At 56.8% G+C, this 17,666-nt stretch overlaps 2 protein-coding genes and 1 non-coding gene across 6 annotated transcripts in view; 1 reads left to right on the forward strand and 2 right to left on the reverse strand.

The window, feature by feature from the left end:
• The first annotated feature begins 4,282 nt into the window (after window positions 1-4,282).
• On the forward strand, window positions 4,283-5,850 carry CSF3 (colony stimulating factor 3). The gene is given in 6 exon segments (XM_021704384.2): window positions 4,283-4,307; window positions 4,433-4,485; window positions 4,487-4,588; window positions 4,998-5,105; window positions 5,233-5,379; window positions 5,686-5,850. Coding segments are annotated over 6 exon segments (588 nt in total). The 5' UTR covers window positions 4,283-4,294.
• A 2,222-nt stretch (window positions 5,851-8,072) lies between these two features.
• Window positions 8,073-17,666, reverse strand: part of MED24 (mediator complex subunit 24) — a 29,298-nt gene continuing 19,704 nt past the window's right edge. For all 4 annotated transcript variants that reach the window (XM_021704544.1, XM_021704542.1, XM_021704543.1 and 1 more), the window contains 15 exons: window positions 17,285-17,371; window positions 16,741-16,852; window positions 16,135-16,277; window positions 15,247-15,284; window positions 14,723-14,805; window positions 14,200-14,378; window positions 13,985-14,084; window positions 13,491-13,666; window positions 11,353-11,617; window positions 10,892-11,073; window positions 10,627-10,717; window positions 10,203-10,302; window positions 9,221-9,301; window positions 8,758-8,906; window positions 8,073-8,593 (listed from right to left, as the gene is read on the reverse strand). In XM_021704544.1, coding sequence (XP_021560219.1) covers window positions 8,477-8,593; window positions 8,758-8,906; window positions 9,221-9,301; window positions 10,203-10,302; window positions 10,627-10,717; window positions 10,892-11,073; window positions 11,353-11,617; window positions 13,491-13,666; window positions 13,985-14,084; window positions 14,200-14,378; window positions 14,723-14,805; window positions 15,247-15,284; window positions 16,135-16,277; window positions 16,741-16,852; window positions 17,285-17,371 — 1,903 coding nt within the window. In that variant the 3' untranslated portion in view covers window positions 8,073-8,476. The remainder of the gene's footprint in view (window positions 8,594-8,757; window positions 8,907-9,220; window positions 9,302-10,202; window positions 10,303-10,626; window positions 10,718-10,891; window positions 11,074-11,352; window positions 11,618-13,490; window positions 13,667-13,984; window positions 14,085-14,199; window positions 14,379-14,722; window positions 14,806-15,246; window positions 15,285-16,134; window positions 16,278-16,740; window positions 16,853-17,284; window positions 17,372-17,666) is intronic.
• On the reverse strand, window positions 14,884-14,987 carry LOC123326802. Its single transcript, XR_006541343.1, has one exon. It is a non-coding gene; the product is annotated as a small nucleolar RNA SNORD124 (small nucleolar RNA).

Here is a 17,666-nt window from a genome sequence, read left to right on the forward strand (position 1 = left end):
TGCTCGCCGTCTGGAAGTTTCTTGTAATTCATACCCATTGGCTTGGTTTTCTCTTCCTGGAGAAGCTTAGTGTCCTTTTTATGCTTAGAGAGTTCACTGTGTTCACTTTCTAGGTTTTTTGTTTGTTTGTTTTGTTTTGTTTTATTTTTTAGTTAGAGAACTACAGAGAAGCATGAAGAATATCATAACAAATACCCATGTATTTCCACGCAAGTTTAATAAATGGTGACATTTGGTTATCATTTCAAGTTTTCTCAACCGAGGAAAACCATCACAGATCAGTTGGAAGCCCATCTTGTTCCTTTCCCAGGCCCTTCCCAACCTTCCCTAGAGGCAAGCACTCCAATGAATTCAGTGGGTAGCCTGCTAGTTTATGTTTTTATACCTTATGTTATGCAAAATATAGTAGTGTTTTGCGTTTTTAAATCTTTTAAATGATGTATCACATGAACGTAACTTGCTCTGTTCACTCAGTCTTGGTTTTGAGATCTAGTCGTGTTGATACCATGCCCAGCACTGTCTTAGGCGCTTCGAAACAGCATGAATAAAGCAAATTCCTTTCCTCACGGTTTTTTATTCCTTGAGGGCTTGGGGCGGGGGTGGGGGAGGCGTATGCGGTATGAATGGACCACGATTTATTTAGCCCTTTCCTGACTGGTGCGCGTCGATTTGCTCTGATGGTCAGTGCCCCAGAGGACAGCTGTGTGTGTCCCCTGCTATGCAGGGACTGTGTATGTGGTTTGCAAACTTTTCTCAAAGGGCCAGATTGCACATTTTTTAGGCTCGTGAGCCATGTGGTCTGTCACAACTATTCATTTCAGTTCTGCCCTTCTTGAAAGCGGCTATAAACAATATGTAAACAAATTATTTAAGAATACTGGGGTTTGAATTTCATATGATGATTCCATGTTAGGAAATACCCTTTTGATTTTTTTCCCCCAACCACTTAAAAATGTAAAACCCATGCTTGACTCGAGGTGTCCATATCTTGGCTCACAGGCTGAGTCTGCAACAAATGAGTCACCCCAGAGCCCTTTGAAAGATGCTCCAAGTCCAGTACCAGATGAAAACAGGAAGCGTGAGGGGAAGTCGCTGACCAGTTCTAGCCATTGAGAAACACCTGGGAAAGCCTTTAGCAAGCTGGAAGGCAGAATGACAGCCAGAGGTCTCCGGACCCAGGCCCTTTGCCAGAAGATCGTTCTGGTCTAGCTCAGCCTGTTCGACAGGGCCAGTAACAAGCCCTGCCTCTCTTTACCGTCCCATGGGTAGGGCTGACGTCTGGATCGAGCCATCATCCTCCAAGAAGAACAGCTACCTGAACAGGAAGGTAGTGTAATGGGGACGGCGCAGGTTGGGGAAGCCTGACTGCACATCCCGCCTGGCTGGGCCACCGACGCCTTCTGTGATCTGGGGCAAGACCCTTCGCTGTTTCTTTCTTTCTTTTTTTTTTTTTAAAGATTTCATTTATTTATTTGAGACAGAGAGAATGAGAGAGAGAGAGAGCACATGAGAGGGGGGAGGGTCAGAGGCAGAAGCAGGCTCCCTGCCGAGCACGGAGCCCGATGCGGGACTCGATCCCGGGACTCCAGGATCATGACCTGAGCCGAAGGCAGTCGCCTAACCGACTGAGCCACCCAGGCGCCCCGACCCTTCGCTGTTTCTAACGGGAGTAATCCGCATCCCTCCACTCGGTTTGTAGGATGACATGACGAAAAGTGTGACGGAAGATGCCTGACATACGAGAGGTGTCCGATAACTGCTAGCCAACACTTGGATTCTCTCCCCCACGGAGTGGAGGCCAGGACACTTCCCGGGACGGAAGCAGCCCGCTCCATCTTCTAACACTTCTGACCGCTGGAAAAGCTCGTTCCTTCCGTTGAGCTGAAAACTCGCTGGCTGTGGCTTGCACTCCCTGTCCCACTTCCAGCCCCTGAGAGCAGGCAACAACCCGCTCCCTCGCTTCCCCAGTCAAGACAGCCCGTTTTCTTCAAGTTGTGATCCTGAGTCCTCTCGCCATTCTGGCCACCCTCGTTAGAATTAACAAACATCCTACACACTTGAACTGTAGGTGAAGATAAGAGTCTGGGTCACCCACTCTGGCCGTGGGTGAGGAAGGCCAAACATTGGTTAAGAGATTCGATGGTTGGGCGCCTGGATGGCTCAGTTGGTTAAGCGACTGCCTTCGGCTCAGGTCATGATCCTGGAGTCCCGGGATCGAGTCCCGCATCGGGCTCCCTGCTCGGCAGGGAGCCTGCTTCTCCCTCTGACCCTCCTCCCTCTCATGTACTCCCTCTCTCTCATTCTCTCTCTCTCAAATAAAAATAAATAAAATCTTAAAAAAAAAGAGAGATTCGATGGTTAAGGGGCACCTGGGTGGATAACTCGGTTGAGCGTCCAACTCTTGATTTTGGCTCCAGCCCTGCTCTCAGGGTGGTGGAATCAGGTCCGACATCGGCTCCATGCTCCTGGGGAGCCTGCTTGGGACTCTCTCTCCCTCTCCCTCTGCCCCTCCCCCCCCAAATAATTTTTTTTTTAAAAAGAGTTTAAGACTACGGCACAGGGCAGACCTTGGTTCTGCTACTTGGGCAAGTTACTCTACCTCTTTGAGGTCAGATTCATCTTCTGTAAAAGGGGAAATGGTTCTAGTACGTTCCTCATAGACTTATGGAAAGGCCTAAATCCGATAATGAATGGAGAGTGCTCAGCACAGCGTCTGGGACCAGCTGAGTCCCTGGAGGTTCTTTGAGGGAGGGTGAAGGGACATGGCTGCGAAAGTGAATCTCCTGCCCTCCACAGCTCTAAACCCACCCCTCTGCTCTTGCGGAGCCACGCACAGAGCTGGCCTCAGTCCGTGAATGGTGGCCAACCTGCGTGGGGTGGAGTGAGGGGCCCCAGCCTCCCAGTGGACTGGGGACCAGAGGTGGGAGGTGGACAGATCAGCAGGTGAAGTCCCTGCCAGCTGTGGCCACCAGGGGGCAACCCTGCCCCAGAGATGGCCTCACCCAGGCGGACACACCGACTCATCAGAAGGCGTCTGTTCCTTGGCTCGCGCTGAGGTAAATTGGGACAGAAAGTGACAGCCTTGGGTGTGGTCGGCCGGCCCGCTAGGCAGGCCCATGGCCTGTAGGAAACCCTCAAGCCTGAGGCGAAGGCCCAGGCGGTAACTCTGAGTCTGCTAGCCGTGACCCTGGGCAAGGCACTTCCCTCTCTGGCCCAGTTCACGGGGTGTAGAACAGACCCAAGACTGGCATGGTTCTAGGATTCAAGGCTGGGGCAGTTTCTTCTTTCTCACCCCCAGCCCTTCTCCACCTCAGGGCAGCACACACTCGGGCAGGCGGGGAATCTGGCCAGGGAAGTCACAGGCCACGGACCATCCCCCAGCTCCAAGGCACTGGGATACCATCGGAGGGAGGGGAACCCCGGGTGAGGAGGAGGAAGGGCAAGGTCAGGTGAACCAAGAGACCCAGAGCCTCAAGGGTCTTGCTTCATTTGGGACAGACATCCGGTTTCCTCTGGTTTCTGCCAGGATTCTGGGGGCTTAAGGGAATGAGTCACGGGGGGGATTGGGGAGTTCCCAGCTAACCAGTTCAGGACAGGAACCTGGGATGATGCCCATCAAAGTGTGGGGTGGAGACAGGAGGCAAGACCCCATTGTCCCTACCTCAGGCCCCTGGCCCCTCAGGAAGGGACTCAGGAAGGCAGCCTCCTGGGAGTTTGGGGGGTAGAAATGGGGGCAGCTAGGTTCTTCCCTCTCAGAATTTGGGGTCTCGGGAGCAGGTAGCTTGCGAATCCCAAGGGAGAGTGCAAGTGGGCTGCTCCAGCTGACCCGCCAGGGGAGGGAGTGGGGAGGGGCCGCCTGGAGGCCTGCCTCTCCCCCCCCCACACACCCCTCCCAGGTCAGTGTGACCAGCCTCCAGCCTCCAGGGCTTTTACCAGTGGCTCAGCCTTCGTTCAGCGTTTTGATCAAACACCCTGGGGCAATTTCGGGCCTGGGTGGGGCTGAGGGGAGGAAGAGAGTTTGAGGGGGACCAGACGTCAAAGAAGGATCAGGGATTCCACAATTTCACAAAACTTTCGCAAACAGCTTCTTGTCCCAGCCCCCCTGCATTGTCCTGGACACCGAATTTGCATAAATCCTGGGAAGTCATTACTAAGCCTCCATCGTGGCACCAGGTAATTTCCTCCCAGGCCTCCATGGGCTTCCGTATAAAGGTCCGCTGGAGCCGGTCCCTGCCAGAGCCCAGAGCCTGCCGACCCACGCAGACCTTCGGCTAAGCCTGCTGCCCAGAGCCCCATGAAGCTGACGGGTGAGTGTCCTGGCCCCCGGGGAGGGAGGCTGGAGTGGCCGAGGGGCTGCGGCGGCCCTGGGCCCTGGCACGGGCCTCAGGTGGGAGCAGTCCGCCTGTCTCCTGAGCCCCCCGTCTGCTGTCAGCCCTTCAGCTGCTGCTGTGGCAGAGCGCACTCTGGCTGGTGCAAGCAGCCGCCCCCCCTGCGCCCGACCAGCTCGCTGCCCCAGAGCTTCCTGCTCAAGTGCCTGGAGCAAATGCGGAAGGTCCAGGCTGATGGCACAGTGCTGCAGGAGAGGCTGGTGAGTGAGAGGCGCGGAGGGGACGCGGGTGCTGGACAGGGGTGGAGGAGGGAAAAAGCCCCAGAGGGCTGAGCTGCAGGGAGGGAGGAAGGGGTGAGGGCTGAGGGAGGGGAAGGGAATGGCGAGAAGACATCATCAGGGAGGCGCGTGGGAGAGGAGAGACCCAGGGGGAAAGGGAAGAACATCAGGAGAGGTGGAGCCGGGGAAGGCTGGCTAGGAACTGGGGGAAGAGGGTGTCTCGGGGACGGTGTCCGGATGGCCAGGATCGCAGCGGAGGGCAGAATGGGGCTGAGCAGCCCGGCAGGACTGGGAGGGAGGGGAAAGACCTCGGAGAAATGGGGAGGACTTGGGAACAGGAGCAGCCGGGCCCCATCAGGTCCCCCTCACTCAGCATCCTTCCTGTCCCCAGTGCGCCACCCACAAGCTGTGCCACGCCGAGGAGCTGGTGCTGCTCGGACACGCCCTGGGCATCCCCCAGCCTCCCCTGAGCAGCTGCTCCAGCCAGGCCCTGCAGCTGGTGAGTTTCCGGAGGGGAGGAGGGGGCGGAGGGGAGGGAAGAATGGTCTGGAAGTCTCTCTGGACCTCCAGGCCTTGAAAGGAGCGCCCCAGGCAGCACCCCCTAACTCCCCTACTCCGTCCCCCAGACGGGCTGCCTGCGTCAACTCCACAGCGGCCTCGTCCTCTACCAGGGCCTCCTGCAGGCTCTGGCGGGGATAACCCCCGAGTTAGCCCCCACCTTGGACATGCTGCAGCTGGACATCAGCGACTTTGCTCTCAATATCTGGCAGCAGGTAAGCCCCACTGGGAGCGGCAAGTGTTAGGGGCCTGGACTGAGCTGGTCCCCAAAGACCAGGCTGCAAGCCTGGGGGTCCCAGTTCTTTAGGGCCAGGGTGGGAGCCTTCTCAGGGCCCTCTTGCTGCCAGCCCTTCCCCACCCTCCCTAGTGGAGGGCGGGAGCCGGGTCACTGGGCCCTGATGCAGACCTGGGTTCAAGGCCACCATTAACTGTGTGGCGTGAAGGGCCCGCAGCCCTTCGCATTTCCTTAATCACGCCCACTCAGCAGGGCCTGAGTGCTGATCTCCTCTTTGCCCCCACAGATGGAAGAGCTGGGGCTGGCTCAGGCAGTGCCGCCCAGCCAGGGCACCATGCCAACCTTCACCTCGGCCTTCGAGCGCCGGGCCGGAGGGGTCCTGGTGGCCTCCAACCTGCAGAGCTTCCTGGAGCTGGCCTACCGCGCTCTGCGCTGCTTTGCCAAACCCTGAGCAAAACCCTCCCCAACCAGTGTATTTATCTTTATTTAATATTTATGCTTATTTAAATCTAATATTTAAAGACAAGGAAGAGCAGGACAGAGCCCTGGACTCTCGGGTCCTTCCTGCCGTCTCCAAGTTCCATTCTCCTGCTTGTGGCAGGGAGAAAAACCCCCATCTTCCTGTCCCCTGGACTGGGAGGTAGCTATAGGTAAATACCGCGTATTGAGTCCTGTGACTGCTCCCTGGCCTGGCTCCACGGTGGGCACTGGGAAGAACCCCAGTGAACTCCTTACCCCAGCGGTACCCACCTTGAGGCCCCTGGAAGCATCAGGAAGTCTCCCATGTGGGAGACAAGACAACCCTGTTTAATATTTAAACAGCAGTGTTCCCCTCCTGGGTCCCCCTCGCTCTGGCCTCACCAGCTTGGCTTGCACATGCCCGGTGGGCCAGGTCTTGCTTCTCCTCACATCCCCTTCGCCACCAGCATTAGGCCCCACGGGAGGTGGAGAGCCTGGGCATCGTTTCTCATCTTCCTGGATGCCCTAGAGTGACAATGACAGGCTCCTGACGCCTGCCCCAGCCTCATTAGGGTCAGGATTCTGACTCTTCAAGGGCTGGGCAGAGGCTCATGTATCAGCCTTGCTGGGGGGGTGGGGGGGTGGGACTGGGGAAAGGGGGGCCGGCTCCCCCGCCTCCCGGGGGGCCTAATGCTGGTGCCGAGGGTGGGGGGGGGGGGGATGGGGGGGGGGTTATATGACGAGGTATATGAGAGGAATGCTCAGCTCTTCACCCTCCACCTCTGCCCCCACTTTCTCACTGTAGCCAAACTTTGTGATAATAAAATATTTTGTTTGTCTCCGCTAAGTGTCTTTTCCTCCTTCTTGAGCCCGGCGGGGGCCCAGCCGGGGGTGGGGGGGGCGGGGAGTTGAATAGTGAATGAGGCCAAAGGGAGGGAAAGAGGAGGTGCAGGGAGGAAGGGGGCAGTCCTCTAGCTCATCAACATTGATGCCTTTGGCACGGATTTCTCTTGTACCTACTCTGTGCAAGCACCAGGCTAAGTGTTAGGGACACGGCAGTGGACAAGGCAGGCAAGGTCCCTGCCCTCACGGAGACCCAGCCTAGTGGGAAGACAGAAGGTAGACGGGCCACCATACTGGGAGAGGAGAACGTGGGGTTGGGGGCAGGGGGGAGTCTTAATAGTCCAGACGCAGACAGACACCAAAGCAAGGGAGGATTTAATATTTGCCATCTTCCATAAACTCCAGCACACCCGCGCTCACCGTTGCCCACAGAGATAGAATGAGAAGTGCCCTTTACAGATCAGGCTCTGAATTCAAGGTGACAACTTGGGTCAGAACTCAAATTCCCGGCCCTGCACTTCTCTCCCTCAAGCTCTGCCTCTGATCGGGCCGGGAGCGACCTCATGCCACCCGTCACTTCCCCGCTGGTCTCAGCCTCACGGGGCGGGAGGGCAGGTGTGTGTGTGAGAGAAGCAGAGAGCGGAGGGGCTACTTCACATCACAGGCCGGAAGCACTCCTCTCCCTCAGCCAAGACACACCTGTGGTTCCAGGGCGCCTCCACCAGACCCGGAAAGTCCAGATGGCCAACCGGTCCCCCATCTCAGGGCTTCCCCTGGGCTCCTCAGCTGCCTCCCACTTCCCCTCTCCATCTGGCTCCTTAGAAAGCAAGGTCTGGCTGAGCAGGGCCAGAACCCCCAGCTGCGTGGCTCAGAGCCCTCCCTCTGCTTGGTCCTGAAGAAACCGGGGCTTGGAGATGTGTGAAGACAAGCAAGGGTTAAACAGATCCTGCCCCTCATCGCCCAGTCCTCTTCTGGAGAGAGATCAAACTCGGGGCCAGTCAGACTCTGGGTGGGATTGGGTCTAGTGGGAGAGGGTCAGAAGGACAGGACACCCTACCCCAGCACCAGTGGGGCCTTTCGCCAAAACCTCTCCCTTCTCAGAGTTAAGTCTGACTTTGGGGTGTGGGGGTGGGCGGCACGCGTGCGTGTTGACTCCTTGTCGCCCAGTGCGGGTCTGAGGAAGGGAAGCCCTGCCCCTGCGGAGTGGATAGACACAGGAACCTGAGCCCAGCCCTCCTCCGTGCACCCCTCCCGCCCTCCTCAGCCACAGGACTGAGCCTCTTCCTAGGCCACAGCACATGGGATTCCAAGGAGATGATGTTTCCTGCCTCCGTGGGACGTGGGCACTGACACCACTTGGGACTCTCACACAGGGACCCACAAAGATCTTTATTTACAAATGAGCTGAGAGGAACTTCCCTCATGTGTTACAAAAATATAAATATACATACTCTGCACCTGCAAAGTTCCCGGAGCTACATCTACTGTTGGAAGGGGGAGGCGGGCAAGGCGGGGTATGGGGTGCTGAGGGCCCTGGGCTAAGAGCCAGGCTGCGCACACTCTTTAGGTGCTGGCTGTGGGCAGAGGAAATTATGAAAGAAACTGGGAGACGTCTTAGAGGTCAGATGTCAGGATAAGGGAATGATCTGGAAATGACATAGGGCTCTTACATCATGTGGATATGAGCAATGATGTCTCATCTTTCCTCACTGTTCCCTTCTGAGGCACCTGGGGCTGTGGTCCCCCAGACGGCCCCTGCGGCCACCCCAAGCCCGTCAGAGCGCAGCAATGGCCTTGGCAGCCACCTGGCGGCCCAGGGACAGGCTGAGGTCCGTGATGGCCAGAACCACCTTGGGGCTGGACATGGCTGACACCTTCACCAGTTCTGATACCTGCCACAGACAGACAAATGGCTGCTCGCTGGGGCTGCCTGGTGGTGGCTGCCATGTCCGGGGAGGAAGGGCTCCTACTCCGCGGGCTGCCTTTGAACCCCAGGCTCCGCTGCCCCATCTGAGCTGCGGGGGGGCCCCGCCCGCACCTGGGGTGGAGCACTCACGGTGGTAAAGGGCATGAACTGCAGGATGCTGCCCCGGCTGCCTTGCTCCAGGCAGTCCACACACTCCTCCATGAACCACTGCACGAACTGAGTGTGCGGGCCGGCGGTCCGCGACCCCAGGATGGAGGAGATGAGCAGGAACAGGTTGGCTGTGCGGAATGGGGGGAGAGGGAGCACTCTGTGAGCAGGGTCTGAGAAGGCGTGAGGCTGGGAGGTGGTGGCACCAAAAAGCAAAAAGAAAGAAGTGCTCGGAGTGCCCCCCTACGGAGGGGGGGGGGTCAAAACGAGGAAATGTGGAAGGAAAGTGAGAGGGACTGAATGGGGGCCTGGGGGTGACAGGAGAGCCAGAGCCCGGGGAGATGGAGGAACGAGGTGGGGACACTAACAAGGGTGAAGGGGCACCAAGAGGCCCCCCTCTAGCTGGCAAAGCCTCATCGGGCCGGAGGGCGGTGGGAGGACTCACCCAGGACTCGGTTCAGCGGGTCTCTCATGTTAACCGTGTGCAGCTGGGAGGCTGACAGGGAGCTGCTCATGGAGCGGTCAGCTGTGGGGCCAAGTGGAGGGAGACTGAGGGAAAGGCCCCCCAGCTTCAAAACCCCTCTGCCCAGGGGACACCTTCATCTGTCAGGTGTGGAGCCCCCCACCCCAGGGCGGGGGTCCAGGATCCAGAGTCACAGAGGGGCCCTGAATACAGGTATCTCAGAGGGAGATGAGAGAGTACATTTGGTGAGCACTGCCAGGCGCCAGTCTGCGGGCTACACACAGATCGGGCCGCATAATCTTCACACCCCCACTTCACGGACAAAGAAACCGAGACTCAGATTTGCTGAGTAACCAGCCAAAGGTCATAAGGTTTGTGGGTGGCAGACATAGCATCTTTCCTCTACTCAACTGCACAGTTGGCGCCCTAATGCCCAGAAGGCCTTAGAGGAACTTCTAGACCCAAGAGAAATTTCTGGAAACAGGAAAAATTAAATGCCATAGAAGAAGCCCTTGGCAGGGAGAGGTAATAACATCAAGGGGAGCCTGAGGGGGAGGGGTGCTCTTTAGGCAGGAAGAGTGGGGAGCGGCCCCAGCCCCAGGCCAGGCCACAGGGCCTGTTTCAGGGGAAGGAAGGACAGAGCTGGTGAGTCAAAGGCACAGACTGTGCCCAAGGTAGTGAACTCACTTGTGGTGAGTAAAGGGTAGGGAAGGGATGGCGGTGTGTCCAGGGCTGGGGGGGGGTCTGGACAGAAGAGCTTCAGCCTTTTGGGCGAGGTGCCCGGCAACCTCTCTGGTCTCTCCGCAGGTAGAAAACAGAGCAGCAGTGGGGGACAGAATGGGACAAACTCCCACCACACTCTGACCAGCAAAGATGCCAGTGGCCGGTTCTACGCCAAGCAGCTTTTCCAGGCAGGAGTGAGTTCCCAGAAAAGGAGCCCACCCAGCCCAGTCTGCATGCTCACTGGGACTCGAAAGGATGTTGGCGTCTTCCTCATTGGAGCTCAGCAGTCGCATCAGCTTTGAGGGCTGCATGTCATCCAAGGGGAAGAGACTGATATAATCCTGGAGGGCGAGAGAGTCACTATTACCCGCTAGGCCCCAAATTTCCCGATACCAGAGAAGAGAGCTAGAGCTCATACAGGAGGAAGAGTCCGGTCCCCACAGGCCTCAGCTGACATCTCCAGCAGGGCCAGCTTCCCTCACCCTCCCACAACCCTAATGAGACACCCCCTCCTCACACAGTCACCCCTGGAGATGCTCAACCAGCTGAGCCGTGACGCAGCTGCCCAGGGGCAGGGCCTGGGCCTGGGAAGGTGCCTCTTACCCGCAAAAGGCTCAGTACATGTCTGCTGAGCACATGAACAAGTGAATGGAAGGGTCCCCTACCTCAATGTCTTCACGGTGTCTCTTCTTTTGACGGGAGGACGCCTGTCCCTTATGGGAGGAATAGGAACTCAGGGCACACCAGACGGCTAGCCTGGCAAAGGGTTCCAGGAAAAGAGGGTAAAGTCAGGGGGCCCCAGAGACGCCCTCTGTGCCAGGGCTGCCAGGGCTGCCAGGGCTCCCCCACAGCCCAGCCTCCCGGGGCAGCCCGAGGTGAGGGGCACCCGGCACTGCGCCGTGGGGACCTGCGGCTCCGAGAGAATCCTACTTGGCAAGAGCAGTGCCGGGGGGGTCCATGAGGCTGTGCCACTTGGAGGAATCGGTGAGCAGCCCCGGCAGGATGTGGCCCAGCAGGACCAGGGTCACCTGCTGCATGTCCAGACAGAAGATGGAGTAGAGCAGCTCCACCGCCCGCAGCGTGTGCTCCTTCCGCGTCTCCTTCAACAGCTCCTGGACGCGCAGGGCAGGGAGATTAGGAGCTGAGGACCCCAACACGGGGTTCTCTGAGAGGGGACATAGGGGCGGCCCCAGGTGCAGCTCCAGCCCTCACTCCGCATCAGCCTCTGGCCACCGCTCCCTGAGGAGGTGGCCCCCCTCAGAGCCCAGGAGCCCCGAGACCAAGCCCCGCAGACCAGGCTGGGTGTAGGATGCTGGTTCTGCCCGGTATTCTCTCAGCTGTCTCCCTGAGTCTGAGGAGACCTGCTCCCCCAGCCTAGGTCTCCCAGGTACCTTAATCAGGTTGTTGCAGAACCAGTAGACACCTCCCATGTGCAGCAGGGTGTCAAAGATGTGGATGGAGCGGCTGTCCACCCAGCCCTTCTCCAGCACCTTGGCGAATATGTCCGTCAGCACCTCCTTGATGGGCCGCTTGGGGGGCAGCAGGTTCCAGTAGGGCATTGTGTCCACACCCGTGGACGGGAACTTGATCTGGGTGGCTGTCTGCTGCAGCACGTCAGCGCACATGTGCTCCAGGATCGAGCTCATGATCACCACCCTGGCAGACGGGGAGATGACCTGACGTTCAGGTTCAGGCAACACCAGGTTCAAGAACGGAGCAAACATCCAGGCCAGACTTTTCCCAGGACTTGAGTTACGGAACTATTCCTGGGGAATTAACCCCATTCTTCGCCGAGGGAGGAGACAAGAAGAAGTCACAACCCCCTAGCAGACCTGACCCTACCAGTCCGGCTTCCGGCAGGCCGCTCACCTGCTGGGTACAAAGCCTGGGGAGTGGGGGTGGGGGAGCAGTTTGCTCTCCTCCCCCAGGTTATTCCAGCGATATATTCATATTTCCTCTCTCACTGTCTCCAACTCTCCCCATCCCCCAGACCTGAGCCCTGCCAATCCCTGGACATAAATAAATATCATCACTTCCCTCTGTGCTGAGTGCTGGGGGGGGGGGTCCCCGCCCAGCCCTGGCCTCCTCCCAAAATAAACTGTTACTTCCAGGACAGGGGCCCAAGGGCTGCCCCACTCGACTCTTCCCGGCCTTTGGTAGCTGGGCAAATAGAAGCGTATACCCAGGAATGTTCTCATGAGCAGTCTTTGACTGAGTTAGCGCTCACACTGGGGTGAGTGCTCACCACTCCTGGAACCCTGGGTGGGTCTAAGAGCTGCTGCGACTTTCAGCGCCGCTTTCCCACCTGCATGATGCACCCACGGGTGTCCCACTGTTCCTCACCCAGGGTCAGGGTCAGGGTGCTTAGCACGGATTCTGTCAGAGCAAACCCTCCATTACTCGTGGGAGGAAGGATGTGAGGGAAGAAGAGAGAAGGAGGGAGGAAAAAGGTCACAACCTCACAGACCCTCTCCCACCACATCTTGGCACGATGTTCCCACTTCCCTCCTCTAAGGCACCTGGGTGGCTACCTGGGGAGTCCTCTCTCCTAGCTTACTGGTCGTGCATGCTCACTGCCTCGCAGCACTATGCCCAACAGCCAAGAGGTGGAAACTACCCAAGTGTCCATCCACCGATGCATGGATAAACAAAACGTGGCGCATACATACAATGGAATATTATTCTGAAGGGAATTGACACAGGCTACGACATGGATGAACCTTGGGAACGTTATGCTAAGTGGAACATGCCAGGCACAGAGAGACAAGCACTGCAGGATTCCACTTACGTGGGGTACCTAAAGTAATCAAATTCAGGGAAACAGAAAGTAGAATGGTGGTTACCAGAAGCTAAGGGAGGTAAAAGGGGTGAACTGTACTTAATGGGTACAAAGTCTCAGATTTACAAGATGAAAAGGTTCTAGAGATCTGCTTCACAACAATGTGAATACCTCACACTGCTGAACTATATACTAAACTAAGACAGTAAATGCTATGTTAGGTATTTTTTACCACAATTAAAAAAAAAAAGTTATTGGATGGGGGAATCAACCAACACCACTGAACTCCACACGGGTGAAGTCACCAGGGAGGTCCTCCAAGCCTCTGAAAAGCCAAGGCAGCAAAACGTCACGAGAGAGAGGCGGGGGAGGATGACGAGGGTGGGTGGGCCCAAGGCTCACAGATCTACGGATGGGCTCCTGGGGCCTACACCGTGCCGCAGCTAAGACAACCACTCTGTTCTTCCGGTAAGCTAGTTCTCCACAACTTGAGCTCTTTGAAGACAGGAATCATAGCAATTCGGGGGCTGTGTTTCTGGGACACAGCAGGTGCTGGGTCGTAAACACTCCCGGCACAGAGACACACACTCAGTGTTGCTGAGTCAGTGTGTGAACACGTAAATAAGAATGGAAGTGAGTGAGCAGCCTGTCTAGGAACACTAAGAGGAGAGGGGGCTACTGGTTACTGGAGATGCCGCCGGCTCACAGCAGGCCCTCCGCGCTCCCGGAGGGAGGGGACGGGTTACTGACCTCTCGTTGTAGAACTGCAGAGTGTTCTCACTGTACAGTGGCCCCGCCAGCTGGCGGATCATCTGCAGCGACTTCTCACGCTCGTCCAGCCCCAGCATCCGCACGTGGGCCACGAGCCAAGCCACAGCACACACTGCCAGACTGCATACCTTCCCCTTGATGTTATCTGTGATTTTCTGGGGGGAGGGGAAAGGGTGACTGAGGCCACGCTCTCCCCCTCTCTGACCATCACTTTCCCCGGCCTCTGTGGGCAGCTGAGTTTAGCAGGTGGAGTCCTGGACCGCATCCCACACCTCTTTTCCCCACAAATATGCTTTTCCCGAAGTTACCTGGGTGGGAGGGAGTGGCTAAGCCTATGATTACAAGGAAGATCAACATCCAAGCATGAGCTCCTGGATTTAAGGGTCTTCTTGTTCTTATAAAGTGTAACAAGCTATCAAACACTGGCTCTGTGTCTCAGGGAAGAGAGAAGGCTACTGGAAAGGTGGGGCTACCTGGATGGACTCGAAGGCCAGTACCCCATTCTCCCAGGCATTGAGGATCTCCAAGATGGCCGCTGAAATGCTGAGACAGGCTTCGTGCCACTTCATCTGCCTATGAGGGGTTGGGGTGGGAGAAAAATCACCACGGGGGAGTGTGGGATGGACTGAGGGACAGGGTCGTGGCCTGCCCCCACCGCCACCCTTGGAGCGGGCACCCGGCCACTGACACCAGCTTCATCTCCGAGGAGTTGTTGAGCAAGGCCACCAAGGACTCCACTTTGGTGGAGTCAGGCCAGAAGCAGGGGTGGTCAGGGTTCAGGATTTTGCCCTCCTCGGGCATGCAAGTCTGCATCCACGTTTCAAAAAAGGGCACCTGTGCTCCTGTGCTCGACTCGGACAGAATCACCTGGAAAGGAAGGGGGCATCAGCAGCCAGTGCCCTGTGCCTCAGTTTCCTGCCCCACTGCTTCTACTTTCCAGCCTGAAGAACTGAAGACCAGTTGGTTGAAGGGAGAAAGACGGGGGTTGTGCTGCCACCTAGTGGTGGGTGTGGATGTGACACTGAAGGATTCAGGATGGGACCCAGGGGGCATCCATGGACCCGCCAAGGGTGGGGGCACCTGCATTCTGCAGGCAGCAGAACGAACTGGCTTGGGAGACCGGGGGGGGCCAAGTTACTGGTCACTTCCTTCCCCTTCTCCCCGCCCCTAATCCTGGTGCCCCTAATCCTGACTGTTCTCCTCTCTCTCACCTCTGAACCATAGGTCTGGGCCACGTGGCACAACATGAGGAAGGAGATGTCGAAGAGCAAGGCGCGAACGGAGGCTGCTTTGGCTACAGAGAACAAGACGGCTGACCCCACAGCCCCGAACAGGGCCCAGAGCCCTCATCTGAATCGGGAGGGGATCAGGATTTGCCTCAAGGAAGGTCAGTGACCAAGTGGCTCCTTCAAAGCTCTGAGGCTCAGAATCCTTTTCCTGAGTCTCAATTAGAACATCATCCCTTCCTTGGAATCAAAGACTCCTGATACCCTCCTTCTTCTTCCCAGTACCCAGCCAAATCATAAAGGGGGAGGGCAAGAGACAGAGGTGGTTTTGGAAGAATTCTTTCCCCAGCATTCCCCCGTCAAGGCTCCACAAAAACTTCAGTCAGTCATTGCTCAGAGGAGAAAACAGCCTCCCCAGGAGAAGCAACGGGCCCTCTGCCCTCCCCCGTTCTCTCCCTCCACCACTCCTCCCACAGTCCCAGGTCTGGGGGTGCACAGAGCTTACTTACCGAGTTCTTCATTGCCGTGTGTGGTAAATTCATTTAAACTGGGGGAGGAATGGAGACCGGTCACAGCAAGCAGGGCAAGGGGTCAGGGGGCTACACCTGTCCAGAAAGCATCACTAGAGTCTGGATTAGGGGTTAAACTTCAAATGAACACCACCGCTACACAGAAAAAAATGCTTTCTGTTTTTAAAAGATTTCCAAGGCAGGGCGCCTGGCTGGCTCGGTCAGTAGAGCATATGACTCTTGATCTCAGGGCTGTGAGTCTGAGCCCCACAATGGGTGTAGAGATTAGTTAAAAATCTTTTAAAAAGGGGCGCCTGGGTGGCTCAGTTGGTTAAGTGACTGCCTTCGGCTCAGGTCATGATCCTGGAGTCCCTGGATCGAGTCCCGCATCGGGCTCCCTCCTCGGCGGGGAGCCTGCTTCTCCCTCTGACCCTCCCCCCTCTCATGTGCTGTCTCTCTCATTCTCTCTCTCTCTCAAATAAATAAATAAAATCTTTAAAAAAAAAAAAAAAGATTTCCAAGGCCCAGAGAATGGCTCACTGGATGGAACAAAGTTCTGTATATCAAATTCCAGGTCAACCAAAAAAGTCAACAGTGTTTGAGAGCCCCTTATTAACACCCGAATTCGGGCACACCCGAATCCCTCCACATCCACCATTCAATGCCTCTCATCTCACCAAACACCTCCACCTCGTGCTCAGCTGCAAAGAAAAGAACACTTGACACCCAAAGACCTGGCCCTTCCCCCAGAGTCTCCCACTGGGATGCTCTGGCTTGTCCTGGGCATCTCCAGGGAGACCCAGACCCCAGTGCCTTGCCCCTATTCTGCGACACTCCCTCCTTCAGACCTGCCTCCCTCACCCTGGACAGGGGCCCAGCCTTCCTTACTTGATGAATTTCCGGGCGAAGGATTTAAGCTTCCCCGTGGCAGCAGCGGCAGCCAGCAGCAGATCCAGACTCTTCCCGGACAGCATGTGGCCCAGGACTCCTAGCAGGCCCTCTGGGGACTTGGAGTGGTCTGCATCCATCGTCTGGGGACAGGACAGGAAATCAAGTCCTGAAGAACAACTGCAGAGCCCCCGAGATAGAGCCCAACCACAGCTTCCCTCCCTGCACGTCTCCATTAAATGGCATACCGCAACCTCCATCTGCAATTCAATCTACATCCTTCTGACTCCAATCTGGAAAACCATTTCCCAAATCTATCCTTGCTCTCTGATCCATCCCTCCCAACTAAACTGCGATCGTGGTAGTGGGGGTGGGGAGGGTAAGATTCTCCACTGCTTCCGAGGGAGCAGGTGGAAGCCCCCCTACCACAGGGCCTGCCCTCCAAGTAATGCTCAACAAATGTGAGTTTTCAATGGCAGCTTCCCCGCCTGTTTCTCTAGCCAAAAGATAGGGAGGTCTACAGCCTCAGTTTATCTATCTGGAAGCAGAGGCAAAAGTGGAAAAAAGGAAGACATGACCCTGGAGGCAAGAGAAGGGCACACTCACCTTAAGGATATTCGTGACAGTGGGCTCCGCCCGGAGGATCAGCCCAGGATTGGGCTGGATGTTGGCATTTTCTCCTGATTTCAGCTGGGGTGCATGCTCCCGGTCTGCCGCGCTGTGGCCAGAAGCCGTTGGCCAAGAGAAGGGAAAAGAAATGGAGACTGGTTCCTGACGTGCTCCCTAGTCCGGCCCCAGAAGCAGAGACTCAGGGAAGGTGGGGAGCACAGGAGAAGCTCTGGGGGCGTGGTGATGTTTATGAAAGCATATCCACTGTTGCAATTGCTTGTCTGTCACTAGGTAATTACCTCAATTTTGAAAGTTCACTTCAGATTAAAGGAAGATTTAGGATTTTTACTTTGTTCACAGAGGAGGGTGGGAATTCAAGTGCAGCCCGTAAGGGTGCAGAAGCGTGTCTGCTGCTCCTGGTAACCCCAGGCATGGCCCCAGGCACCTGGACGGGGTGGGGGGGGCACCCAGTGCTCCAGGGTGGACACGAGGGAAGGAGAGCAAGCAGCCCCTCGGCCAGCCTGAGGGAGCTCACGCTTACCGCTTGGCCATGAGGTTGGTCACACTGGCTTCAGACAGAAGCCCCTGCTTGCTACATTCTTGGAGTAGGAATTTTGTACAGTCACAGCTGTGAGGGAAAAAGATCATGAGGGGCTGGGGCACACGGCAGGGATTATTGAGGGGAGGGAACAACAGGCACCTGCCTGGTCTCCTCCCTCCTTCAGGACGAAGAATGTTTTGAGTGCCTGAGGGATGGGAGACGGGCTCAGGCACTCAAGGGCCTGAAGGGGCTCAGGCTGCTGTCTCCTGCCCCTGCCAAGGGGCACGAACCAGGTGACAGCCCCCTGAGGTCTGTCTGGCACAGAGGAGCAGGGGAAGAGCCCATAACACCTTCCAGTAGAGCGGGGGTGAGCAGGGGAGTT

The sequence above is a fragment of the Neomonachus schauinslandi genome, chromosome 15 (assembly GCF_002201575.2).
Source record: "Neomonachus schauinslandi chromosome 15, ASM220157v2, whole genome shotgun sequence".
In the NCBI taxonomy this organism is placed as follows: Eukaryota; Metazoa; Chordata; class Mammalia; order Carnivora; family Phocidae; genus Neomonachus; species Neomonachus schauinslandi.